At 55.3% G+C, this 27,671-nt stretch overlaps 1 protein-coding gene across 3 annotated transcripts; it reads right to left on the reverse strand.

The window, feature by feature from the left end:
- Window positions 1-2,657: 2,657 nt before the first annotated feature.
- Window positions 2,658-27,273, reverse strand: NR2F6 (nuclear receptor subfamily 2 group F member 6). Of its 3 annotated transcripts, none has more exons than XM_042861954.2 (6): window positions 27,002-27,273; window positions 21,922-22,227; window positions 15,962-16,056; window positions 14,417-14,455; window positions 9,301-9,825; window positions 2,658-5,782 (listed from the first exon to the last, which is right to left on the reverse strand). In XM_042861954.2, exons 2-6 carry the CDS (start codon window positions 22,191-22,193, stop codon window positions 5,508-5,510), a joined length of 1,206 nt encoding a protein of 401 aa, XP_042717888.1. In that variant the 5' UTR covers window positions 22,194-22,227; window positions 27,002-27,273; the 3' UTR covers window positions 2,658-5,507. The 3 variants fall into 3 exon arrangements, with proteins under 3 accessions (XP_042717888.1, XP_042717886.1, XP_042717889.1); XM_042861952.2 differs by lacking the exon at window positions 27,002-27,273 and adding an exon at window positions 22,496-22,946; XM_042861955.2 differs by lacking the exons at window positions 14,417-14,455; window positions 27,002-27,273 and having other exon boundaries at window positions 21,922-22,943.
- Between the last annotated feature and the right edge of the window lie 398 nt (window positions 27,274-27,671).

The following is a 27,671-nucleotide window of genomic DNA, read 5'->3' on the forward strand; positions in this document are numbered from 1 at the left end:
TGCATTTGATACAATCACTGCTGGCCTCCAGCCTGTCCACCCGTCGCTGTGGTATTATCAGAGCAGCTTCTAACCAGTCATGACTTTAGGCTCCTGACAGCCCATGTGGGGGGTGAGACTCTTCACCCCCCGTTTGCCAGGCGAGGCCCCAAGGCCCAGAGCGACGCAAGGGACGAGGTCACGCAAGGCGTCTGGGGCAGAGCTGAAATGTGAACCCCAACCTCTCCCAGTTCAGGCCAGTGCTTTACCCACAAGTAGGGTGACCAGACAGCAAGTGTGAAAAATCGGGACAGGGAGTGGGGGGTAATAGGAACCTATATGTGAAAAATCGGGACAGGGAGTGGGGGGTAATAGGAACCTATATAAGAAAAAGACCCAAAAATCGGGACTGTCCCTATAAAATCGGGACATCTGGTCACCCTACCCACAAGGCCAGCCATGCTCTGCCAGCGAAGTTCCCACTCCCAGCCACCCCAGGGTTGCATTCTTATCACATGCCTTGCTGGGGGGCAGCTCTATACATTTGGCAGAGAGAAGCTGCTGGAACCCTAAAGTGGCCGTTTGCCTGCTGCCTCTCGGGCCCTGCGGGTGAGTACTGCTAACCCCGGGTGCGTCCCCTTTCACGCCCTTCCTAGAGCCCTTTGAGTTCTGCAGGCCAAGCGAGCCAGGACAGGTTGAGAGGGGGTTGGTCTGTGGGCGTCTTGACTCCCGTTTGGTGCAGTCTGGCGGACTCAGTCCCCTGCCCGCCCAGCGGTCTCCCTGTGGGCTGCTGCCCCATGTGACCTGCATACGCTGCAGACAAGGGTTTCAAGGCGCAGTTAGTGTCCGGTAAGGTCAGATAGCAGCTGGGACTGGGGAGGAGCCACTAGAACCATGTGACCAGCCCTTGTCTTGCCCACGCTTTGGCTTTTGATTGTGGGGTGTGTTTCTTAAAGCACCTGCACCTGGAGGCATGGGATTCACGAGATTTGGTTTCAAGAGAGAAGCCTCTAGCCCTGGCGGGTGCAGAGAAATAGCTTGAAAATCATGACCCCTAAAGGCTCAAAAAAACAGGAAAGAAATTGAGGGGGGGGGGGGAACCCTCCCCCAAAACGTATCGTTCTGTGAAAGCGCCTGATTGTCTTTAGCTAATCTCCTGATTTCTGGGAGCGGGGGGAGGTGACGCGTGGCACTGGCTGCTCATCCTCTCAGGCCTGTAGCTGCTGTCAGAGCTTTAAGCGGGATGAGGGTCTGCTGTGCTCTGCCCCATGGGCTCGTTGGGGGGGGGGCAGCTGCTGTATCTTGGGGGCTGTGACAGTTAGCAGTGTCACACACACACACACACACTCTCTCTCTCTCTTACTTTCACCGGCCAGATCCCTCAAGCTGCTGCACTTCATTCTCCATGTCCTAAAGCAAGCTGTTCTACACTGTGAAACGGCTGCTGCGTTCCACCCCAGACATGGCTGCCGGGGCGGGGCAGTGTGTGAAGCACTTTGAGCTGCTGGCCACGTGAACTATTGTCTATAAATTACTTCAAACCCCAAGGCCCTTCTTGCCCAGACGGCTTCTGAAAAGTAGCTTTAGTCCTAATCCCGCTGCAGGAATTGGGAGCCTGAACCCTGCCTGCATTTTAATCCTCAATCTTTGCCCAATTTTACTGCAAAAGCCCCAGGTTTAGGCACCTGCACGATTACACCACTGAATTACGCGCAAGAAAGTGGGGGGGGGAGGTCTTGTCACCCTCCCCGATACCTACGTATAATGGTTGCATTAAATGGACTTGTCTTTTCCATGGCCCTGCACCTTGTGTGCACATTTTCACAAGGGCAAAGTAGGGAGGATTTTACAACCCATGAAAACCGTCATGTTTTACACCCACATCCTACTGGTGTCAGGGCCGGTGCAAGGTGCAGTGGTGAATTAGGCCCAAATCCCTTTACAGACAGGGTTGTAACTCCCCGTTGGCTGGGGGAGTACGGGCTTTGGGGCCCTATCATACAGAATGCTACTGTAACACCATCCCGGACAGCAGCTCAAGTCCGCTCCACGGAGAGGTGTGGAAAGGTCAGATTTGTATTGGTAAATGTCGGGAAACAGCCATTTACCCAAACGCTCCCACAACCCGACAAAACAGTATCGCCATTGAGCATGGCCATTCCCAGGTAAGCAGAACAAGCCACATGCTGCCCGAGAGCGTGAGCGTCGGACCTAAGAGTTACAGTGTCGAGGTTGCTATGTGACGTCGCCCACTTGTGATTTACGTTAGAGAGCTAGCATGAGCCGCCCTCTGGCCTGCCAACGTCACACACAGCCTCAGCTAGTGCTGGGCACCCAGGCCAGGCCAGGGGCTGCTCAGAGTTGGCTCCGAGCTCAGGACCAGGCGGCTTTGGGCGGGCAAGGGCTCAGAAGTGCCACACGGCAGCGGCATTTCGGGTGCTTGGAAAATTCCAGCTGGTGGCGGGGTTAGGGGGCAGCTGAACAGTGGCATCGAACTAGCAGACTTGGGCAGCTCATGGGGCCGAGAAGTGCCCAGGCCCAGGGCCAAGAGCCCAGGCAGCAGGAGCAGAGACGGTCTCTACCCCGTCTAGCCCCTAGCGGGGGACAAGGAGTCATGGCATGATACGGGTCGCGCTATTGGGTCTAGTAAAGTCTATTCCAGAAGAAGGCACCACCCAGAAGCATAAAACACACTTTTATTATTGTGATTCTTTGGCTGAGCCCTTTTCTAAGGAGGCCTTTGCAGGCGTGCTTTCCCTGGAGACAATCAGTCCGACAGCGGCAGTAACACTCTGCTTTGGTGATGGGGGAAAGTTCATTTCTCAGCCCCTTAGGGACCCGGAACGGGGTGTCGATTCCCAAGCAGGATTCAGGGGCGCGTCTGGTTCTTATTTCTGAACAGAAAAATCGCTTCGGGGCACCCAACCTGACTTGAAAATTTCAAGTATTGTCGCTCTGAGCTGGTTTTGCCACATGTGATAATATCCCACAATGCCCCTGGGTGACCAAAAAGCCCCTGCTCTCGGGGATTAAGTGCAATCGGGTTTAGTGTTAAGGCTCTTTGCATAGAACAGCAGAATCCAGGGCCTCGTTTTTTTCAAGGGCGACTAGAGATTTTGGGTGCCACCATTTCTGGACGCCCTCAAAGGGGGCTCTGCTTTCAGAGCTCACCCAGTCCCTGCTTTCTGAAAGTCATGCCCCTTTGAGATGTCCCCAGAATCCCTAGTCGCACTTGGAAAATGCAGGTTCAGGGTCCTAGTCGCCTCCCCAGTAGGAAAGCGCTTTGGCGCAACAACGTGAATGTGTAATAACAACATTTAGCGCTTCGTCGCTCCCAGGCACCTGGCAACCATGGCTTAACTCCAGGCAAAGCGAATCCGCAAGGTGGCTGCAAAGCAGCTGTTTCTCCGGCCTTTAAAAACCAGTGGGTGCCAGTGTGTTTAATGGAGAGCCTCCGGAGACGGAAACGAGATCGCTCCTTGGAAGGAGTTTTTAGGGGAGTTGGATCAAAGATTTGTGTAGCTGCTGTGCTGAAAAGTCTCCTGCAATCTATACTGAAGTGGGGGAGGCAGGCATTCAAAATCCAGGCAGCTCATTCCCACCCCAGCACGTATGGTCGAAGGCCAGTGCCTTCCCCCCTCCCCTCCAAACCGAGCCCCCCTTCCTAAGAAACATCTGCATTGACTTCAGTTAATGGGGTTAGAATCAGGGCTCGCTCTAAATGACAAGTCCTCCACCCCTCTGGCTTTTGTTTACTCAGAGATCCCATGTCTGTGCTGAGCCTGTTTAAAACAAGGATACTCAGGCTTGCATCACTGGGGAGCAGGTTGGAAACTGAGGCAGCACTGGGGAGCAGCGTGGCTAGTGGGGCAGAGGCCACTCGGTTCCAGGAACGAGGTCTGCCCCAGATCTGCCTCGCTCTGCACTGACCCCCCCCCCCCCCCACTAGGTTCTTTCTGCAACAGCAATTCCCACGGGTACCAGCAATTGCAACAGGACAAATAAACCATGCCCCACTTACCGGTTTAGCGCCTAACCCTGAATCTGGGCCAGCCCTGCCCTTGCAAAGAGTGATTTACCCACTACCTGGCCTGGATTTAATAACTGCTGCCTGCTTTTCATTTTGCCATGCAGAGATTCTGCTTCAGATGTGCGCAGCCTTCAAGCTCACTACCTCTCCTCAAAGGCTCAGCAGAATTAGGAGAGGGAAACAGCTCGGGGCGGGGGGAGGGAGAGACGCTGTTTCCTATATACAAGGGTCTGTGGTATAAAGCGGCTGCTAACTTTCCCCGACAGGATCACAGGCGGAGCGGGACTGGCTTGAGCTGAGCTGAGCGATGTAAAATATAGAGTGAGGAAATGAATGGGAGGGGAGGGGGGAAAGTCTCCGCGCCGGGCCAGGAATCGTGTAGCTAGAGCCAAGGTGAATTCGGGCTGAACGGCAGGGAAGTGCCACTGCCTGCAGGGGTCGAGGGAAGCAGGCAGGTCAAAGCAGTGGAGCGCCCGGTCCAGGGAACAATTCCCCCGTGGAAGGCCAGACTGGATCTGACCTGTGGCCTGGTCAGCCCATGGCCAACACCTGGGTTCTCCCTAGTCGTTGCGTTAGATGCAGGTCTGACTGGGTAACAGCATCGGGCCTGGGGCAGCAGCTCAGATACATCACAATGGTCCCTTTGGCCTTGAAAGCGGAGATGATGCAAGAACCCACGTGAAAGCCTAACGTGACCCCCTCCTTCCTTCCCCAGTCCCTGCCCCTGGCTCATCCCTGGAGCGTACGGCTTCATCTCCCTTCCCAAACTGGGTTGTTTTAACCCGTCTGACACGGGGTAGTTCTGTTATTCCCTCTAATTGTCTGCCATGGGCTAGGGGACAGGCCCCTCGCTCTCTCCCCCTGGTCTACGTTCTAGGGCTCTTGCCAGAGACGGCTGGTGGCTATTTTATCGGACATCTGTCATTTAGCTCGTGCACAAAAGGCAGACATGGGGGGAGGAGAGGCCTGCAGCCCCGGTTGCCCCGGACTGGCTCAGAGGCAACGGCAGATCAGCAGAATAGCCAACAGTCATTTCCCACCTCTGCTGCCCGGTACCCCAGGGACAGGAGTTCGAGCCTGCCTTGCCTTCAGAGAGGTTTTTCTAAAAAGGAAAAAATAAAGTTCAAATCCCGACCGCACAACCCGCCCGTTGTTTGGCTCCAGTCATCATCTGTCCAGAGCCATCTCCCGTAGCCCTCTGAAAAGTCATCCCAGAAAAGTAAAGGCTCCATCCCTTTGCTGACCCACTCCCTGGGTGGGGAGGGGGTTCCGTGTGTGCTGACGGGCAACACCCGGGCGAGGCGCTAACTAATGTTGCCACGTGGGTGGGGGACCACACTGTCTGTGATTCCGGCCTGGAAAAGAACCGCGCAGGCCTGAGCCTCTGGCCTCGCAGGAACCACTCAGCAAAAGGCCCAGCTGGGAAGGGTTTCTGGTGGAACAGGCTGGGCTTCCCGAGCTGCGTCTGGGACCGCGAGGGGAGAATTCCTGCTGTCTCCTATTGCCCTGTCCCGTAAGGCCAGTTGAACGTGCTCCCAGACAGCAGCATGTCCCTAATTAGTGTTTCGATGGGCGTCTTCCCCACCAGTCTCATAAAGAAGAGCTGAGAGATGAGCGAAGCCGGCACCGCCCGGAGCGCCGGGAGCCGCAGCAGGAGTCTGCCAAAGCGCTGGGGCTGAGACGGGTACTGGGCCCGGACGTACTCGGTCAGGGCCACCTGAGCTTTCTCTTGCAAACTCTCCACGTGGGCAGGGTCCGAGAGGCCGCAGGCATCTGCAAAAGGCAGGGGGGAAGGAGAGGGGAGAATTGTTAGCAGGGAACAGAGATTGCACAGCTCCGGGTGTCCCCACCAGACACACGGTCCTGCTCCACTTCCGAGATGCGAAGGCCGGGCAGGACTACTAGATCCTCTCCTCTGACCGTGTGTGTCCCAGGCCATCACATGGCTCACAGTTACCCCGTATCCAACCCAGCGCCGCCGCTAACACTCCTGGGGGACCAGCACCGCCCAGAGAGATGGTGGGCCGTGACTGGAGCAGCAGGGCGGTTATTGGCACTCCCACCTCCTTGGCCCAGAAGGCCCCGAGATGGCCAGTTCATCAATCGCCCTGCACCCTCTGCAGCCACTCACACTAAAGCAAACTCCTCCTGCTCTGCCAGGTGCAGGGGAGATGAACGGGGCCCATGGCATGCAGCCCACCCAGTCCAGGGGCCACCAGCACAGAACAGGGAACACAAGCACAGCAGACCATGGTAGCGCTACCGACCTATCTTAGGGCTTCCATCACCCTCGGATCTAAGCACTTCCTGGAAGAGTTGGATTAACCTAGTGAAGTCTCTTAACAGGATCTTCCGCTCCCCTCCCTCCCTTGGCCACAGAAGGGCCAGAATCTATGCCTGGGCTAGAAGACAGCATTGCCTAGTGGATAGAGCACTGTCTTGGGGTGTAAGGGACGTGGGTGTCAATTCCTGACTCTGCCATTGGACCCACTCAGTGATCTTGGGCATGTCACCCCCCCCCCACATGTGCCTCAGTTTCCCCATCTATACAATGGGGATAACGATACTGCGCTCCGATGGAAAGCGCTCTATAAAGCAAGGGATTAGACTGTAATCGGCCAGCAGGGACAAAGCTTCCTCAAACGAACACACGAGGCTGAAACCCTCCCCACCTCTTGCGGCACAATATCGCCCCTGAGAGCAGCACGGTTGCAAAAATGCTCCGCGGGAAGCCTTAGTGTGACGGCGTAGATTGGTTTCAGTGTAAACCCAGGGTAGACCCGCTGCTCCCACTGCAGGCTGCATTGGCACAGGAGCCCTGAGATGCCACGAACACAATCATGTAGCCGGGCAGAGCCTGCCAACCCTGCATTGACAGCTTTCGTTTGAGTTCCCTGAAGTCAGTCTCCAAGTATGAGCAACTCACCCTGCCAGCTGATGCAGAAACACTGCCAGCTTCTATTTTATTACCCATCCAGCAGCTCCTGGCAGGGGTATCTGCCGGCCCAGATAAACGGAGGTGGAAAGGCATCAAGCCACGGCCTGCCGGTGCCTGTCTGTCACATGGCAGTAGCCATGCAGTCAGGACAAGTCCTAGAACATCCTTTTCTCCTCCCCCGCCTCCCCCACTCCCATCTTGCATTTTTGGCTACCTTGACCTTCCTGTCACATTTCCCAATTAAATCCAATCACCGGCATTCGGTAGCTATCCATGCAACGCTGCATTAGACGCCTGGCGCGCATGTCCCACTATTGCGAGCCAAACATTTTACTGTCTGGCCCCCACGCAAATGGACTCTTATCAAAACAAAAACAAAACAAGAAAAAGCCTGCGGGTGCTTAATCCAACCACAAGGGAGTAGCGCGAACGGGTTTTTAATATAAATGCTACACGCCAGAAAACCCAACCCGGACTATTTGATTAGTGAGAGGACGGAAACTTCGTCTCGTTAGCTGGCAGCGGGCAGGAGAACGAGCTGATTGGCTGACGAGCTACAATTGGTGATTGAATTAGAACCCCACGTTGTCAGGCGGCTCTGGTTAGCGCATCCTTTAAAGGGCCCATCCTGTCATTTTTATTCGGTTTTCTCTTTAGGAAGGAGGAAGAGGCATCAGGCCAGGCAGTGTTAGATAGCCAGGTTTCTCCGCTAGCCCCCCCTCGGGAGCTAGGGACCCCTGGGATTGTGCCTTGTTACGACTGCAGTGGATACACAGGCCAACCGAATTGCTAGTTTGGCTGGAGGTTAGAACGGCTCTTAAAGGGACATACCATTTGCGTTGTGCTGCAGTATTAATCGATACAAGTCTTTCCATTCTTAGGGCAAAGGCTCTTTAATTTATCTTAGAAAGTTAACCGGTTCCCATTGACGTATCTGGGGCTTTACCATTACGGGCATCCCACGGAGCGTCTCCCCCCGCGGGAAAGTCACCTTGCTCACAGGATGCGCATGGGAGTCGCTACCTTTAGGCTGGAGCCTATGGGAATTAGGCACCCACTGGAACACCACGAGCATTAGGTACTTTTGAAAGTTTTACCCCTAAATGCCATCGAAACCCAACATGACTGAGGTCCCCAGTAACTTAGTAGCTTTTTGGAAAATTTTACCCTGGGTGCTTGAAGCCCTTAGGTTACTTTGAAAATCCCAGGCTCCAGCGCCGTCTTTTTGGTAGCAGGAGATGACATCAGTAGGAAAGGCAGCAGTGCGGGGGCACATCGTATCACACACCTGCGCACTGACGCGATCTTTAGTTGTGTATAGGAAGCAACAGGCCTTCTATCTCCAACTCTCTGTGCTCTGTAACCACCCTTACACACACGAGAGACCGCTCCTGGGGCCACCCACAACCACCAACAGCTGAGCACCCAAAGGAGCCAGGCAGCCAAATCCTACTGAGCATTGGAGGAAGCGGGAGAGGGAACTTCCTTAAGCCCTTTGGCAAATCCCAGCTGTGCCAGTCACCAGGGCATCCCCAAGTCGTGCACAGCCAGGGGGAGAAACGGGCCAGGCAACGTGTCCTGCAGGTCGATAAATTAAGGTCACTTTGCACCAAGCTGTGGGGAAAGCGGCAACGCCCAGCAGAACTCCCAGAACCTACCCGCCTGCTTGCCTCCCCCTCGTGCTAATTTGGCTCGATGGAGGGTATTTCTGATGCACACCCCGTCACCTCACCATCGTTAGCATCTTTATCCTCACAATGCCCCCGGGGCAGTGCTACTATCCCCATTGTACAGAACCGAGGGACGAAGCCTGGCTAGCCCTAAGTGACTTGCCCATGGTCACGCGGGAAGGTCAGTGGCAGAGGAGGGAATGTCCCACTCAAGCACCCAAAACACTGGATCATCCTTGTTCCCTAGATATCCGTTAATTACAACTCCGGGGCTTTGCACTAAGGTCATACAGTGCAAAGGCTTCCTGGGGGGGACGGGGAGGGTGCCATATAGATCCATAGATCCCGACACACAGAAAGAGGAGGAGTTTTCAGGGCAGCCTGGGGCAAGCCACTTAGGGCCAGCCTTTTAAAGGTATTGGTGGACTTAGGTGCCTAGCTGCTTTTGAAAATCTCACTAGCAGCCACCTGCACCTTTAGGTGCCTAAATACCTTTAAAAACCTGGTTCTTGGTTGCTCCCTGCCTCGGTTTCCCACCTGTAAAATGGGGATACTGATCCTTCCTTTGTCTATTTAGCCTATAGCCTTTTGGGGGCAGGGCCTGGCTCGGACCGTGTCTGTGCAGCGGCCGGCCCCTCTAGCCGTGACGCCGTCATGAAGATGAGCATGCACCAGCCACTCACCTGGCGTGAAGAGGGCGATGGCCTTCAGGCAGCTGTATTCAGCAGAATCCACTTGCAGCCTGTTCAGTTTTTCCACCTGATCCTGAAATATCCGGATCTGGTCCATGAAGGACACCACGCGGTCGGCGGACATGGGGGAGGCGTGGAAGCCGGCCGCGGCCAGCAGGGGGGCCATGTGCAGCGGCAGGGCCGACTGCGCGGCGTTGAGGACGAAGAGCTCACTCCAGCTCAAGCGCAGCAAGGCCACCTGGTCCGAGACCGGCAGTTCTGGGAAGAAAGGGATGTTCCGGGCCCACTCCACCGTGCTGAAGAGCAGCCTGGCCGCCAGCTCACAGATGTTGTCGATGCCCATCACGCTGCCCTGCTGGGCGTACTGCGAGCCGTAGCGGGCAGTCGGGTAGGGCTCCGCCCGGAGCAGCTGGGAGATGAGTTCCGAGACCGGCTGCCCGTTGTAATACTCTCCGCTGGGCATGGCGTTCGGGCTGGTGCTGGAGTGGGTGGGGGGGATCCTCCCTCTCTGGACAGCTGGAAAGGAAGCGAGAGGAGAGCTTAGATCCCACACGGCAACGTCACGTGCGGTTGCTACCATCGCAACACGCGTTTAGTCCAGCCGGGTCTACACTGGGGCCCACGTCCCCGCCACAGAGGCTGCAAGCGGCTACAAAACGAGGCGGTCGCGGTTATGAGTATTACGGTAGCGTCTAGGGGCCCCAGCCGAGATCAGGGCCTGGCAGGCTTGGAGCGGCACGTACTTGTATCCAATCCAGGACAGGCCCTGCCTCAGAGTCTAAACAGGCAAAGGGTGGGAGGTGAAACTGAGGCACCGAGCATGGCAGTGACTTGCCCAAGGTCACCCAGCAGTTCTGTGGCGAAGCCAGACTCCCAGAGCAATGCCTGGTCCACTGGGACAGAGCTGTAATCGCCTTGCGTAAGGACCGGGTTGCCAGCCGAGTGGGCGCCTCAAACCTTCAGCACCACAGCCCAGGCCTCAGAGCTCAAAGGGTCACTCCATTAACTGGCCTCAGTAGCAGGCTGTTATCCAGCCCTTGGAGAGGTACATTACGCATACCTGGCCAGTTACACACACTAGAAATATTGATCTGAAAAGAAGATAAACCTCCTTAGCACCTTGGTGATATCACCCCTCCCCCACTGCCTAATTAGCTGCAAATGAATGCCTAACCCCAGAGATAAGCAACAGAGCTCGGGCCTGGAGCAAAAGGGACTGAATGACTCTTGCTGACAGACGCAGGCCCCCAGAGCGTTTGGGTGATAGGCCTGGTTTTAGCACCAAAAGCAGGGAGGACTGCTGGGGTTAAGGGCGAGGAGCCCCCAGAGCCGAACACGGAGATCAGCGCCACACGGGGGCTTGCAAGAGGGTTAAGGGAACCCAGAATCAATCTGCAGAGAATATTGGCCTCTGGGACAGCGGACTTCATCTCCATTAGCAGGTGGGATTCCAAACTGCACTGAGCCCAGGTTTCTAATCTCCCAGCAGTCACGTGATGTTCTAATTCCCCCCCTCCTCCCCTTTGCTCTGTAGTGAGATGCCGGCTAGCCAAGGTCATTTCTCGGCAATGGAAACATACATCTTCAGTACACTTGTTAACCCTGGAGGTGCTCCTCTTCCTAACCGCGTGCTAAGAAAGCGATTTTTCAGCCCCCGTTAGCACCCACTGTTTGCTTGGCCCCTGGTAATTAATTTATGGGCTGTTCTTGCAGCACTTAAATTAGAGCTCTAAATCATAGTAAGTGACAACAATGCCGCCCGACTCGCCTGGAAGGAGGAAACTAAGTCCTGCTCCTAATATCTCTTCCCTGTGCTATTTACATTTCTACCACGGCCTGTGGAGAAGCAAATAGGCTCTGGCTAGCTGAACCACAGAGGGATCCCACCGCCCTCCATCTTTGCCCACAGCCAGGTGGAATCTGCCCGGAACAATGGTTGTGATTTTCAAGTTGAGTATTTAAAGTTAGGTACCTAGTTCCGTATTTAGGCAGCTTCAATAATACTACCTAGGGCTTTATATCAGTGGAGCGCAAAGTGTGTCGCATGGAGAAACTGAGGCACGGGGAGGGGAAAGGACTTGCCCAAAGTCACCCAGCAGACCAGTGGCAGAGCCAGGAAGAGAGGACCTAGATCTCCTGGGTCCCAGTCCAGCGTGCACTGAGAAATTCCCATTGGGCTCAGCAGAGCACGACTGCAAACTCATCAAAGCATCCAACTTTACACAGCTAAGTGGCAAGTGCTGGCCCCTTTCTAGTGGGAATGGCCCAGGAGTCGTCATGAGCATCAAGAATGGACTTCGGTCCCACGAACGTAGCTGAAACTCCCCCACCCCCAACTTCCAGCCCGGGGAGATCCAAGCATTTGAAGCTTGCAAGACAGGCCAGCCTGGGCACTTCCCTCACCCGTCCAGTTGTTGGGTCAGATCCCCGGAGGGGCCACACCCATTCACACCGGCAGAGGATCTGTCCTGTGGCCCCGATTCACTTAAGCAGTGTAAACAACTCAAGCGGGTGCGTAAGGGTTTTGCTGACTCGGGGCCTAAATCTGTTACCTTGAGCACAGCCTGAAATCCACTGAGTGTCGCTGCCCGCTGGGGCCCAGCGCACAGCTGCTCTCGCCATGCTCATTAACAGATGTCACGCACGTGACTTCACTGGCAAGCACAGAACCTTAAGTCATGACAGACAGCACGCGCCTTGTCTCCAAACCTGTAGCCTGCACTGACAACCCGCAGACACGGGGAGGGAAGGGATGCCGTGGAAAAGGAAAGCGACTGCAAGCAGGAGGTGCTAATTTCATGGGGGCCCGGCCCCTCTGAAAATCAGATGCAATGGGCTCCCTCCTGATTTATGCCAGCTGGGAATCTGGCCAGCAGAGGCACCCAATCTTACTGAATGCCACCGGAAACGTGGCTATGCACGTCAAAGAGTTTCAGGAGAGGAGCGAAGAATTTCTTGTTCCTCTCATTCTAGTCCCAGCTTTGGCCTGGCTTCCTGGGAGACCTTGGGGATGTCACTGCCCCTCTCCGTGCCTCAGTTTCCCCATTTCACAGAGGGGGTGAATGAGCCTGACCTCCCGCGGAAAGCACTTTGAGGTCCAGAGGTGAAAAGCACTAGAGAAGAACTAGAGACTATTAAATACAAATACTGCCTGATATCAAGCAAAATGCGAGTGGTGAATTTAAAACTCACGTCTCCTTTGTCTGCTAAACTCTGTTCATGCTGTTACCCATCCTTCCCCCACCCTGCCTCTCATCACATCCTCTCTGACACCTCGTGCCCCAGCCTTGCACCTTGTGGTCTGACACCAAGACAAATTGGGTGTGAAATGCCATCGAGGAACATCCATAGTGTTTCGCTTTGCACTGGTGTCAACAATGGCACAAGGAGCAGGGTGGGTGGGGAATCTGGGATGGGGACTGTGGTCTTCGGTGCTTTGTACAGCCCCTCCCACAATAGAGCTTTGATCCCTGATGGGGGTTCCCACGCTACTCTAAGTAGGTCTCTAATGTCCTATGTTTCCCCTTGTGCAAATCACTCTGCCAGCTCCACTGCTCAAAACCCTTGTCAGCTCTTCCCAGCAGGACTCTGTTTCTTGTCACTCCCTTTCCAAGCAACCCCCAAGGCCCTAGTGAAACCTCAATGCTTGCAGCTAGCCATCCTGTCCGGCCAGCTCTGCTCTCAGACCTCGTGGAGCAACAGTGGCAGCAGCCCCTCTGAAAAATCAGGCAGTCGGGGTCTCAAGTCAAGCACCCTGAATGAGTGGCTGCTTCTGAAAACTCTAGCCTAAACTCTTTTGTTCAAATGAGGATTGCAAACCTAAGCTCTTGGAATGGCCAAACTGGATCAGACCCATGGTCCATTTAGTCCAGTAGCTTCCGACAGTGGCCAAAACAAGCTGCTTCAAAGGAAGGCACAAGAAACAAGGAAGGACAGTTATGGGAAAATTGGGGGAATTCCTTCCTGACCTCCATCGGTTTATGCCCCGAAGCATGAGGATTTATAGCCACTCCAAAGCTCTTGGTTATTTTTAATGCTTCCTACAACAACTTTGGATATTCTCATTCTCCATAGAAATGTTCTGCCTCAGTTAAAAACCACTCTGCTGCATTCGGAGCGTCAGTGCTATCTTATGGCAATGAGTGCCCCCGGCCAACGGCGTGTTGTGGGAAAGGGTTTGCTAAGCTTGCCACCTCTCAAGTCCATCTGCTGCGCCGTTCGCCCCCCCGCCCCGATGCATTGCCACAGAAATTTGCATAACTGAGTCAATATTGGAACTGCAAAGGATTATTCTAAGTTCGTCTCGGTTTCCATCTGCGACCTTTAAAGCTGCTAGGTCAGGTGGTCTGGTACAAGGCTCCAGGTGAGTCACCGAATCTAGCCAAGGCTTTGGCTTTCCAAACAAACAGCACCTGTTGGACTGGTACGGGAGCCGCCCAAGGGCAGATTGAAAAGGTTTTGTATTCTGCCCTGAGACTGGGATTTCACTGTGACAATAACGGCTGCTCCCAGATACCACAATCAGCACGGGGATTTCCTGGCCGGCTCCTGGGGTGGCAGGTGCGCTCCACAGGACATCGTGGTAAGGGCCAGATCCTCGACTGTTTCCTTGGGGCAATTCCGCTGACTTCAAAGGAGGCTTGCTGGCATCAAACCAGCAGAAGGGTGTTAGCTCCGTCTCTCCAACTGCAGTCCCTGGCATGTCATCAACGGTGCACAAGATACACGGGGGGCAAAATCCTCCACTGGTGGAAATTGTAGGGGGTGGAATGTAACTTACGAAGAGAAGGAACCAGGAGTTCCTGACTCCCCCAACCCACCCACCCACCCTCAGGGCTGGTTTTAACGCTGATTAAAAATCTACCCCTGTTTCCCAGAGGCCCCAGTTCTGCTCCCGCTGGCACAAAGCAGGAGCAATTCCACTGCACCCGTGCGAAGCTGGGGCGAGAGAGAGAGGAGATCAGGCCTGGAGTTTCTAATCCTCCCTAGAACATGTCCAGTCACATCTTGGGGAAGCGCGTGCCTTGGGATTTACAGGCCGTTTGGCTGGGCCTCAGCTTCGGGATCTGATCCAGCAACCACCTCCTCTGCTGTAGCATTTCCTCACCTGGTTTTCTAGGCAGCTGGGGAGCAGCTTTTACTAGTTCTAAAAGCCAAACAAAAGGAGAATCTGCAGCTGCTCTGTCCGAGACAGGGCGGGGTGCATTGGGGGGGGAGGGGGGATTTTACGCTTGTCCCCTTCTCAAAAGGCACTGGTTCGGATTGTGAGCCCGGCAGAGCCCTGGAGGGGGCTGGGGGAGAGTGGGGAGTTTATACCACCTTTGCACCTCCCAGGTTATGGGGATGCTGGGATCCTTTTGACCACGCGCTCAAACTAGAGCAGCCCCGGGCACCGCTCTAACTGTTGCCCGGCTCCAACGGTCCTGTCCTACAGGCCAGAGTAGCTGGATTGCAGGGGGCCCACTCCTTGCCCGTAGACTGGGAGCTGCTGTGGGAAGAGGACAGGGCCATTACGCTGGACCTACCCCTGCAGCAATCCCCTTCGTGGCAGAGGAAGCCCCGGTGGGGGAGGTATGGCCAAATCCTAGCCCCTTCCTGACACCGGAGGGGTTAGTTTAGTTGCAGGGAACAGCCAGTGTTTAAAAATACTAAAGGAGGTTTTCAAAGGCAGACGCAAGCGTTAGGCACCCAAATCCCATGGGCGTCCACTGGGATTTGGGCACCTAGCTGCCCTCTGCGCTTTGAAAACCACCCATCCAGGAGGCATGTAACTGACCGCCCCCGGTGCTGATCCACGCAGACGACGGCTGGCATTTTCAAAGGGCCCTCTTGGCTGTCCAGTCTCCCCTGGAACTTCAATGGGTTTTGGTAGCCTAAAGCCTCGATGAAATCCCAGCTAACAGTTAACCAGCAGCCCGCCTCCCGTTTCCAAGCAACAGCAATTCAAGAACTGGCATTCCAGCCGGTCCAGAGCAGCGCTCTAACTCGTGCCCCGAGGGCCTGGCTTTCCAGAAAGCTCGGTTTCCATTAGGCATCAACCCAAGCGGCCGGGTTTTCAAGAATGCTCGCTGGCTGCGGAGGTCTCTTGGAAATCCGGCCATCAGCGTCACAATGGGAGCCGCTGGGGGCTGAGAACTCTCGCAAATCTGGGCCTCATTAAGATGCACCAATGCACGCTGGGGAGGACAGGCCTAGATCTACTCTGCACTGATTCTCACAGTGCCTTTGCATTGGCCACAGCTTGTCGGCCTAAGATACAGCAGCTCAGAGGTTGCTCTTAGTTACGTCCCCTTGCTCTGGTCTCTAGGGGTACACCCACCCTGCAGCTGGGAGCGTTGTTAGGTGTGTTAGGCAGGCTTGTATTCTAGCAGCTACCCATGCGGCAATGTCCAGGCCGCTACTTTTAGCATGCTGGCTTGCGCGCAGCTAGCACGCGTCTCTCTACCCCATGGGGACATAGGCCGGCTGGGAGTCAGCGTGGCACCACTCCACCCCATGCCCCCTACGGCGGTGTTTGTGTGGGAGGCAGTTGACACAGGAGCCAGCTACACCCCTCACACACGCTGGGATCTCCTCTATGCCCGGCTGGCTAGCGAGCGCCAGATTCCACCATTCGGGGAAGGTGTTTTGGCAAAGCAGCGGGCCGAGTTACCTTCTTTCCTCATTCCCACGCGAAAGCACTTCTTCAGGCGGCAGTACTGGCACTGGTTGCGGTGGTGCTGGTCAATCTGACAGTCTCGGTTAGACCTGTGTGCAAATCAGACAACAACACGCCATTGCAAGGGGGTAGGAAAGTGCCGACCCGAGAGGAGACGTGTGTTTTGTTAGGTAAGTACGGGCGAGGGTGGGGATGATCGGGCACGAGACTGGGGTTCAACTTACAGACTCCTTTGTGGGACCTCGGGCAGGTCACGTGATCGCTCTGTGCCTCAGTTTCCCTGTCCAATGGGGATAAGAGTGCCCTGCCACATGGGGGGGGTTGGGAGGATAAATACATTAGAGATTTTGAAAGGTCCAGATACTCCAGCAATGGGAGCCTGAGGAGTGTTTTAGACGGACAGACTGGGCAGAGCGTCGTATTGCATTAATGCTGGGCCTAGAGGCCTCAACAGAAACAGGGACTCCGCTGCGCCAGGCCCTGCACACATGGACAACGAGGCAGAAACGCTGCTTCGCCGAACAGCTCTCCTGGGGCACAAGAACGGCCCCGCGTTGCTGTGACCCCTGGATGAGGTTCAGCACTCGGCCTAGGCCCCCCGGAAGCAAAGCATTTTTATTCAGGATGGCGCTGAAGAACAGGCTGCCTGGCACAGGGCTACGCTCAAGCACTCAAGCGCTTCCCCAGATGGGGGCCAGAGGGCTAGTCCCGGGCTGGCCCATCTGCACAGGGTGAACTGTGCCCTGGATCCATTGCTCGGGAAAGGGTCTGGCCCCCACCCCGCCAGAGCTGCTCTCCCACGCGGCTCGGCCTTCCCAGCATGAAGGAGGGGGCAGCGGAGTTTAAACTGAAAACAGCTGAGCCAGCCTTCCTTTTGTTCCCAGACGCTTGAAGAATTCCAGCTATTTCCTATGAGAACATCCCAGGCCTTTCCAGGCAGCGGAGGGGAAGGGTCACTTCTCTTCCCAGCACACACAACTCATTTACCTGCCCTGCTAAAGTAAACAGGATCATAATCCCCGCCCCATTAAAGCCTGTTGATTGCTTTCCCAGGTACTAAGCACTTACAGATTTATTTCCAGGGGTCTCATGTTCAGCTCTGCCTGCCTAAGGCCTTGTGGACATGGGCAATTTGCCTGGCTTCGCGGGGGCAATCCTCTAGGGTAGGCAGGGTTAAATCATTATCTGCCCCTGTGCAATTGTGACTCCGCTTTGGAGAAGGGGCTCAAGCCGAAGGCACAACGCCGGCCCCTCTGAAGTCAACAGCAAAAGTCACCGGGCCAGATCCTGAACCGTCGGAGCGCCACTGAAACCAGTGCAGGACAGACACCGGTTCACAATCTCCACCCCCCCGCCATCTTCAGCGGGGCCCCACCACTGCAAACACCATCTTCGCCTGCCTTTAGCTAGACTGAAAACTGGGCAAGTCCCACGGAGACAAGGCCTGGGTGACATTTACCCAGTTTTCTGCAGAATCAGCACCCCCGGAACAGTCAGTCACTGGGGAACGACCAGAGCTTGCCTGTTTCTCCTCTGTGTTTGACTCCTTTGAAATGGACCAAGCGGGGCATTAGACAATGCACTGCCCCGTTAGTGTTACTGGTAATGGGGGTGGCACCCCATATTTGGTAGGCTCTGCAAACGCCTGGGCCCTGCCCCCCCAGAGTGTCCAGTGTAAGTAGACTGAAAACTAAGTGGAGAAGGAAAGAAATGAAACCTATGAGCAACCGCATTGGCTCCTGTGTTGTTTTATAGATGGGCTATGCAGACCCAGGACAATCCTCACGCCCGTGTCTTCAAGAGAGCTGTGTGTCTTGCAGCAGTTGAGGATCTGGGCCCGAGGGAGCTTTGAGGGGAAGGTCACTGGGGGGTGGGGGGGATGAATGGTGGAAAGAGCGTCTGGGTAAGGGAGGGGACGCAAGGAAGGGTGAAGGATACGAAGAGGAGGGATGAGAGAAGGCCCAACAGAGAGCCGGGCAGAGCCTGGACATTATTGTTACAGGAGTAACAATGCTTTCAAGCACTACCGGCCCAAACGTGAGTCCCTTTCTGCAGCTAGGAGCAGGTCCTGCACGCACCAGTCACGGCTCGCTACCGGGGGTCAGGGTCTCCCAACCCGGCCCGAAGCACGAGGCTTGCAAAACCCGCCCAGACGCTTTCCAGCAGCCGAGATCGATTTTACAGACTGTGCAGAGCGGTAAATGACTCAGCAGGGTCGCTCTGATAGCCAAGGGGGGGTTGAGTCAGAGCAGAGGTGGGGAACCAACCTACCAGCCCTGCTCCCGTCTTCACAGGCCCGTCTCCTGGCCCAGCGCATGTGCAAACAGGGACGAGCAAGAGAAAACGCATCCCCATCCTCATCACTTTGGGCCTTACATTTTGGGTCAAGGCCAGACAAGATGTGAATCGGAAAAACAACCAGAGAAGTAAACAGACAGGACCCATGACTACCAGTCCCTGCTGCTCTGATCAGGAGTGGTTGAAAACAATGGTAAATATTAATAATTCAGGGGTCCTAAGCCCCATGAAAGCCTTCGGCCCTGATTTTGAAAAGCATCTAAGCCTGCTATGAAATTCCATCGACTTCAAGGAGACTTGCACACATTAAGGGTTTTGATGAGCAGATTCACATGCTCAAGGATTTTGCCGAATCAAAGCCAGGAGTTCGGAGCTCGGCATAACGCAGTCTCCTGTTTCTCTTGAGCGCCGCGGCCCTTTTCTCTGCGCTCAGACCCCGTTTGCCATCACATTCACGGTATGAGACGCACGGTCCCATAGTCAGAGATGTGAAGCAATGGATGTTGGGAGAACAAAACCCGGGTTTTCGACCCCTAAGAGGGAAGGCTATCCGGAGAGTCTCTCCGGGATCCAAACCCAGCCCGCTCACAGCACTCAGACGCTGCACTGCCCCGGTGTCTGGAATCATGGGCCTTCTTCAGCCAGAGACGTTTCCTGCCCAGCTCACGACTGAACGCAATGGGCTGTTTTATTTACGAGAAGTAAATAGTGGGGTGGGAAGGAGGCTTTAACATACTCCCAAAATCTGATCATGTGCATTCAGGATGAGTTCCCGCCCCTTGTTCTCAAATAATTTTGCAAATTGCCACCTTGAGCTTTGTTCCTGCGTAAGTAGGACATGGCAGTCGCCCCTTTGGGGCCTGATTTTCATAAGGGCTCTGCTCCCAATTAGGCAGTAAAATAAGCAACCAGATTTTCTAAGCCGCTCGGCACATAGGGTGTGGAGGTCTTTTGAACAAAAATGGCTGGAAGCGTCACAATAGGAGCACCTGGGTGCTGAGCCCTTTGGAAAAATCTGCCCCCGACTGTGGGCGCGGAGAGTTTGAGAATTTGCACCTTAGTTTGTCAAGGGGGACGAGGCACAGACATGAGGATGGTATAAAAGCTTGCAAATGAAGCAGAGGACTGGTTCTGACTTTATAGTTTCAATGGGATCACTAGCAAAATAACGCATGATCAAGTGAAAGGCAGGGGAAAAAAATGTAAACCATGCATGGTGGCCAGTCAATCCGCAAAGAAATCCCACCCGTTGCCGGCGTGAGTGAAAGCATTTGGTTATACCTTGGAATCCTGACATGAATATCCTAATTTTTACATGACTCCAGAGATGAGCCACGTATGGATTCGACAACCGCTCATACAGGAATTAATTTACCCTGAACCTCACCGCTGTGTTTAACACATTTAAAATGTGTTGCTGATCAAAAGTTATTCTAGTGGAGAAGCGATAAATCTAAACATCAGATGACATCTTCATCCCAGGGCTCCGGTACAGCGGTTTGGGCTGGAGCTTGAGAAACCATTTGTATCACAAATCCTTCTGTAAAGAGGGCTAGAAATTCACTACAGACAAACCGGGGTATGAATAGTGCTTTTGGTCCAAGTCCATTCTGACAGCCCAGGCCAAAACCTGAGCTTCATAGAGCGAAACTGATTTCTACCAGCTGAGACTCTAGGCCTCGAGTTACAGTAAGGGCCAAAAAAAATATTTAAAAAAAGAAAATAGCTTTTCATGTTATTTTAAAACTTAAATAGTTGTATTTAAAGCCAAGAGTTCTTAGCAAGTTCTCCTAGACACACTGTAGGAAAATGTGAGAACACAGGAGGTGTGTATGGCGCTAATTATGCAATTAGCATGTGTCATTATTTAGTACAAGAACTAAACTGCATCCAACTCAGTTTTTAAAATTCAAATTAGAGCAATTTTGGCTTGATGTTGCTGTGAATCCTTTAAGGAAGCCCACTACTGGACTGCCTGGGGAAAGCATTGCATATGCCCTGGCTTAGGAATGGTGTACTAACAAACATTTTTATTTCATCCTACATTTCTCTGAGTGCAAAGCGAATACACTAACCCCTAAATCCATGCTCTGACCCAAGAGGCGAAAAAATACATTTACAGCCTTGAAGTTCCAGCTGGAAGGATGTGCTACTTTTCTCAATACATTTGTACCTAACTACTAAGCAACAACAGACAATCCATCTTCTTTCTTTGCAAAAACAAACATTCTTTGCATTTGTCCTTTGTCCCCTCTGTAATTCAGAATGCTGGTACTTTCAGTAGGATACATATATTTCAAGTAACAAGAATAGGTCGCTCTTATCTAGTGCTTTTCATCGGTAGATATCAAAGCACTTTACAAAGTAGGTGAGCATCATTATCAGGATTTGGGGAAACAGGGGCACGGGACAGTGCTATAGCAAAGGTTCACTGAACGTGTTGTGTCCACATGCCCAGAATTCATAGCGGTGGCAACATAAAGCAGGTTTTTAGGATATCGCAACTTTCCAAAACCCAAAGTGCGGGGGACAAAAATAATGGCACAAAGTTTAACAGCTACAGGATTCATTTCATGCACACAAGGTTCCTAACGTCAGTTTCACATGACAGCATTTTTGCTGTTAAGAACGGAGGATAAAGAGGAAATCAATCTCGCCCCCAGCTAAGAGGAGGTACCGAACGGTACATAGGGGAGTTTGAATCTGGGCCACAGGAACTGAGACCAGAGCGGGTCAGAAACGGCACGATAAATACAGCAGCACAACTTGCTCTTTGATCAGGTTTGAGTCTCATGACTTCCACCGTGACCAGGACTGTGAATGACTAGTTCTGTTAATATAGACACTCAGATGCAATGCTGAGGAAATCACTTGTGTTCCCAAGCTGGTAGGTAGCCATTCTTATGGAATCTACTGGTTTAGCAAGTCCCGTTATGCAAAATTTGATTTGCAAGAACGCCTAGGGCTTGTTACAGTACCATACATGCAAGTGAGCCTAGATCTGCCTTGTATTTACTTCTCTGCCTTGAAAAGTATTTTTCTTCTAAGAGGAGTCAAGGCCACTAACCAGTTACTGTACCCCTATTGATTTGAAGAGTTACTCCCGATTTACACCGGAGTGAGAGGAGCATCGAGCTCCGTAACAGAAGGGGATGTGTGCTTTTGGTTCGAATTAGCCGCCACAGCAAGTTTTTTAAAAGGCTGCTTTCCGCTGAGGCGCTGGGGAACCGAATGATTCATAATAACAACCGCTGCACGTTTGCAGAGAACCGTACAGCCATTAATTAATTAGCTGCCACGCTAGCTGGAGACGGGAAATCTAACCACATGGAAGAGCCTGCACAGTGCCCTGCACCGTGTCTCATCACTGGCGCTGGTGCAAGGCACCACATGAGAGGCCAGGAACAGGGCCCAACAGCACTGGGGTAAATGGCCGCACAAGGAGCAGGCCTGGGGCAAGGGAGGTTGTGGAATCTCCCTCATTGGAGAGCCGGTTAGACAAACACCTGTCAGGGATGGGGTCTAGATAGTACTCGTGCTGCCATGAGGGCAGGGACTGGACTAGATGACCTCTCGAGGTCCCTTCCAGGCCTACACGTCTCTGATTCTAGTGGTCAAACCCAAGCAGGCCCCAGGCCCGCCAGGTGAGCCCCTACCTGCAGGTGTAACTCAGGTTCCTCCGGATGCTCCGCTTGAAGAAGCTCTTGCAGCCCTCGCAGGTGAAGACCCCGTAGTGCTTCCCGCTGGACTTGTCCCCGCACACCGTGCAGTCCACCTGGATGCCCGGCTTGTCCTCGTCCCCGTGCTCCTGGTCGCTCACCCCACCTTGGGGCGACACCGAGTCCTCTTCGGAGGTCCTGGGGTAACCCTTGTCCACCCCGTTGGTGTCTCCGTTCGGGTCTCCCCAGCCTCCAGCCACCATGGCCATATCTCCGTGGGGCAACCCGAGGAATCAGCGATGCCTTCCAATGGGAAAAACAAATCAGCCGGGGGTGGGAGGGGTGGGGGGAATAGAGCAAAACCTAGCGAGTGAATGGTTATTTGGCGCAGGAGGGTAACTCCGGCCTGGTCTAGCCGCCCTATCGCTGCGTGGCTCCGGGCTGTGACCCTCCACCCGCCCCGTTAGTCCGTGGGGCTGCGCTGGGGCAGGAGCGTTGAAAATTCCAGAGGCGCAGGCTGGGCCCGAGCCCCTTTACTCTGCCCCCCAAAGCCGAGCTCGGCCAGCCCCACCTGGGGAGCAGCCGGCGCCGGAAAAACAAGTCCAACAAGTTTGGCCAGCCAGGGGCGGGTGCGCGGGGGCTCGCCAGGCGCAGGTCCGGGCAGCGCGCAGGGCAGCGCGCAGAGAGCGGCTAAGGGCGCATCCCCCTGCAGCCCCCGGGGCACGGGCGAGCCGACGCGCTGCTGCAGCGGCCGCTGCCCCGGCCGGAGTCCGAGCGCCCCGCGGAGCCGGGTCCCCGCAGGGCTGGGGGCGCGCCCGCCCCCCGCGATCGCCCCTACGGGGCCCCCCGCCGCCGGTGCTGCGTCCACATCGCGGGTGGCGCGGCCGGCACCCCCCGCTCCGCCTCCTGCTGCTGCGGGGCTGGAGCCACCGGGCCCCTCCGCCGGCCTCCCCGAAGAGCAGGGCTCAGCCGCCGCCGCCGCGCTGCTCCTCCTCCTCCTCCCCGGCGGTCCTCCTCCCCTTCCGCTGCCTCCTCGGTCCCGCCCCTGCCCGGCCCCTTCCCTCCGCCTGCTGCCCTTCGTCCTCTTCCCTCCCCCTCCCTCCTTCTCCTCTCCCTTCCCTCCTTCGTCCTCCTCTTCCCCCTCCCTCCTTCTTTCCCCCTCCCTCCTTCCCCTTCTCTTCCCCCTTCCCTCCCCCTCACTCCTTCTCCTCTCCCTTCCCTCCTTCGTCCTCCTCTTCCCCTTCCCTTCCTCCCTCCCTCCTTCCTTCTCCCTTCTCTTCCCCCTTCCCTCCCCCTCACTCCTTCTCCTCTCCCTTCTTCCTGCTTCGTCCTCCTCTTCCCCCTTCCCTCCCCCTCACTCCTTCTCCTCTCCCTTCCCTCCTTCGTCCTCCTCTTCCCCCCCCCGCCTTCCTTCCCCTTCTCTTCCCCCTTCCCTCCCCCTCACTCCTTCTCCTCTCCCTTCCCTCTTTCCCCCTTCTCTTCCCCCTTCCCTCCCCCTCACTCCTTCTCCTCTCCCTTCCCTCTTTCCCCCTTCTCTTCCCCCTTCCCTCCCCCTCGCTCCTTCTCCCTTCCCTCCTTCCTTCTTCCCTTCCTTCCCCCTCCCCTAGCACCCACCCGCCTCCCTCCCTCCTTCCCCCTTCCCTCCTCCTCACTCCTTCTCCTCTCCCTTCCCTCCTTCGTCCTCCTCTTCCCCCCCCGCCTTCCTTCCCCTTCCCTCCCCCTCACTCCTTCTCCTCTCCCTTCCCTCCTTCGTCCTCCTCTTCCCCCCCGCCTTCCTTCCCCTTCTCTTCCCCCTTCCCTCCCCCTCACTCCTTCTCCTCTCCCATCCCTCCTTCATCCTCCTCTTCCCCTTCCCTCTCCCCCTCCCTCCTTCCTTCCCCTTCTCTTCCCCTAGCACCCACCTTCCCCCTCCCTCCTCCCCCTTCGTCCCCCTCTTCCCCTTCCCTCCCTCCCTCACCCTTCTTTCCTTCCTTCTTTCCTTCCTTCCCCCCTCACCCCTTCATCCTTCTCTCTTCCCTCCTTCCCTAGCACCCGCCTCCCTCCTTCCTTCCTTCCCCCTTCTCTTCCCCTTTCCCTAGCACCCACCCGCCCCCTCCCTTCTTCCCCCTTCGTCCTCCTCTTCCCCCTTCCCTCCCCTCCCCCTCACTCCTTCTCCCTTCCCTCCTTTGTCCTCCTCTTCCCCTTCCCTCCCTCCCTCCTTCCCCTTCTCTTCCTCGTTCCCTACCACCCACCCGCCTCCCTCCCTCCTTCCTTCCCTGTCTCTCCTAGTGTTTGGGGCCCTAGGGGAGCCAGCACCTGAGGGGAGGGGAGTCAGGGCTGGGAGGAGATATTGGAGTCCCAGGCCCTGGGAAGAAGCAGTGGATCCTCCATGATACCCCGGTGCCAGGCACATGCCCCTGCCCCTGCCCCAGATCTAACAGCTGCCCCTGGAGTCTGGGGGGACTGACCCCAGCCCAGTGACCAGGGCAGCTGACCTTTGTCCGTTTGGCCCAGGGCAGCTACCCCCCAGCTTCTCCTCTGCACTAGGTTTCCCTTCTGCCGGCCCCCCGGGCTCACCCCCGGTCCCACCAGCCAGCCCCCACTGCACTCCCCACCCTCGGGCCACTCCCCTATGGGACCCCCTGCCCTCCCGGCCCTGCGCTCCCACTCAGGGTCCCTTCCCCCGCCGTGTGTGATATTAACGTGCATGGCCGCTCTCCAGAGCTTGCGGTGCAATACCCTGCGTTTCAGTTTCCCTGGCAGGCAGCAGCCCCTCTGCTTGCCCGGCTGCCAGCAGCCCTGTTTGCTTTCGCAGCTGTCCCCGCCAGATAACAGGGGCCATTTACAGCATCTCCAGTCTGCTTCCCATAGGGCCTTCCAGAACATTAAACAAGCTGTGCATTCCTGAAAGGCCTGCAGATAAGGAGGGTGGCAGAGGCCATTACAGGAGCAGGGGAGGTTCAGGGTGCAGCACTTCCTGTTCTGGCTGTTTGTCCAGTGTTACAAAATGTCCAGGATTAGCAAAATCTCCCCTCCGCTGGCTCGTACCCAGGCACCCCGTGATTGTCATCCTGGGGGCAGGGGAGTTGGAAACACCCAACCCCAGCATGTGCCCCACTACAGCAAATTAACCTTAGGAGCAATAATACTATCCATGGGCCTGGCTTTACAGTGACCTCTGTGCTGCACAGCGTTACTCCTGGGGGAATTCTGTGCCACTGCACCTACACAGAATTTATGTCCCCCGCAGATTTCTTTGCTTCCCCACAGAAAAATGACTTTCTGACGGGGAAGCCGTAAGAGCGGTCATGTGACCCTCCTCAGCAGTATGTTTCGGGTGCCCAGAGCAGCCAGCAGAGAGGTAAATCACTGTGGGGCAGAGGGCGGAACTGGCGAAGACCCGGCTGGTGGCTCCAACCCGGCGCCAGGCTCAGCTGCTTGTCCTGCTCTTCCCCTGCGTGGCATCCAGTGCTGGGTCAGACCCACCTCCAGATTTCTACCTCAGCTAAAGGAAGCTCTGCCAACTCCCCTCCCCCTGCTTCCTGCACCCATCAGTCCTCAGCTGCATGGAGAGGGATCCCTGTACAGGGAGCTGCTCCTCCAACCACTGTGCATCCAGACCCCCTTGTACCCAGACCCTCCTATCGAGCCCCACTCCCCCTGCACCTGGACCACCCGGATGAGCCACCCGCACCCGGATCCCCATCCCACTGAGCTCCCCATACCCAGAACCCTCCCCCCCTGTGAGCTCCAACCACCTTCACCTGGACCCCCCTGCAGAGTCCCATTACCATTTCACCGCAAACCCCCCAACAAGCCACTGCACATCCAGATCCCTCCCGCACCTGGATCCCCCACTGAGCCGCCAGGACCCAGATTGCCCCACACAGAATCCTCTCAACTCACACCTGGATCCCCCCCAAGCCCCTCCACACTTGGATCCTGCCTTGCTGAACCTGCCTGCCCACACCTGGTGCACCTGGCATGGAGGGGCAGGGCCCTGGGGTGTTTCTGGGGCAGGCCCAGTCCTTGTGCTGTGTCAGGGTTGGGTGCAGCCTCACTGCTGAGTCTGTGTCCCAGGGGGGAGCTGCACCATGATCTCCCACCTCTGTGCAGCCAGGGCCAGCTCCAGGCACCAGCAGAGGAAGCACGTGCCTGGGGCGGCACATGATAAGGGGCAGCATTCTGTCCATTCTTGGGGCGGCACAGTTTGAGCGGCTTTTTTTTTTTTTTTTTTGCTTGGGGTGGCAAAAATGGTAGAGCCGGCCCTGTGTGCAGCCAGTGGCCTGTGCTCCCCAATGCCGTGCTGGAGCCTCCACATTTATTTGACAAAATTAGCAGAATTTTAAAATATTGTGAGTAGACGTCTTAATTTTTTGGCGCAGAATTCTTAACTTTTTGGCGCAGAATTCCCTCAGGAGTAACAGCGTGGCCCTCTCACCTTCACTGCAGCAGTGGAGCTCAAACTCACATCCTCCTGTTCCAAATGCACAGGTCCCTTGAGCTAAGGGAGAATCTCTAGTGGCTAAATGCAGTATAGGGTTAATGCCACACAGAGCATGTCCACCCTGCAACTGGGAGGTGTGATTGCAGCATGTGTAAACATACCTGAGCTGGATCAGGTAGGTCTGCATATGCTGCAATCACACCTCCGACTGCCGTGTATTGAGACGCAAAGCTGAGCAGTTCTGGTTGCATCCAGTAGAAGATAGTGGTTACACGCACGCACACGATTATTATAGTGGCATCTTGAGGCCGCACCCAAAGCAAGGTCCCATTGTGCTAGGCACTGTACATGCACAGGCACCAGTAAGAAACGCTCCCTGCTCCAACCAGGGTACGATACAGACGCAAGGCATGAGAAAGGGAAAATTATTCTTCCCATTTTACAGATGGGGAAACAGAGGCACACAAAGACAAAGTGACTTGCCCAGGGTCAAACAGGGAGTCTGAAGGAGCCGGGGGTTGAACCTAGGTCTCCTGAATCCCCCTGCTGTGCCCAAGGCCACCCTTCCTCTCTATTATAATTTAACTTTACCCTTTACTGAAAACAGCAATTCTTTCCCCAAGTACTTCCCACACTGTACTGTTCACTCACCTGTTACCCTAGGACTGTGAAATGTGCCGCTCGCGCATTCAGTGAGGGCTTCTGTTGACAGGGCGGGACAAGGCCCCCCAATTGAAATGTGACATATATATCCCAGGTCACTGAAAGGTCATCAGCTTACAGAAAGGATATTAGCGGCACCTGTGAAATTGTCACCCTGAAGAGGAGGCCTCCAGTTGGGAGGAATTAGTTCTGTGTAGCGAACTGCAGCTGGGAGCATGGCCAAAGGTGAACTGTCTAAGGCGGTTTCTGATCGTTGCTTCTGCCCCAGTGGCTGGACTGTGCTCACCTAGAAGATGGAGAGGAAAACATGGATCATTTCACCCAGCCCTGGAATGCAGCCACTTCTGGAGGAGAACATGGCGGCTGTTTAACAGCACACAGCAACGACGTCGTTTAGGACCAAAGAAAAGTATCCCGCTGCACGGCAGTGGTGGGGATCTAGCAAGATAGAAAGTAGTTGCCCGAGTTTGGCATGTGGCCAGGACACAGCGTGAGCACCCTGCCCCCCCTTGCAAAGGGCTCTTAATTACCGAAGTTGCACAAGGTCTTCATCTGAAGTCTCATCCGAAACACAGCTCCTGCATCAGCACCGCAGCCCTTGTGCAGCGCGCTCCCCACCTGGGTTTTCTCTGCGGGTCTCCCAGGCGCCCTGGAAGCA

Source organism: Chrysemys picta, chromosome 25 (genome assembly GCF_011386835.1).
Source record: "Chrysemys picta bellii isolate R12L10 chromosome 25, ASM1138683v2, whole genome shotgun sequence".
NCBI classification, from domain to species: Eukaryota; Metazoa; Chordata; order Testudines; family Emydidae; genus Chrysemys; species Chrysemys picta.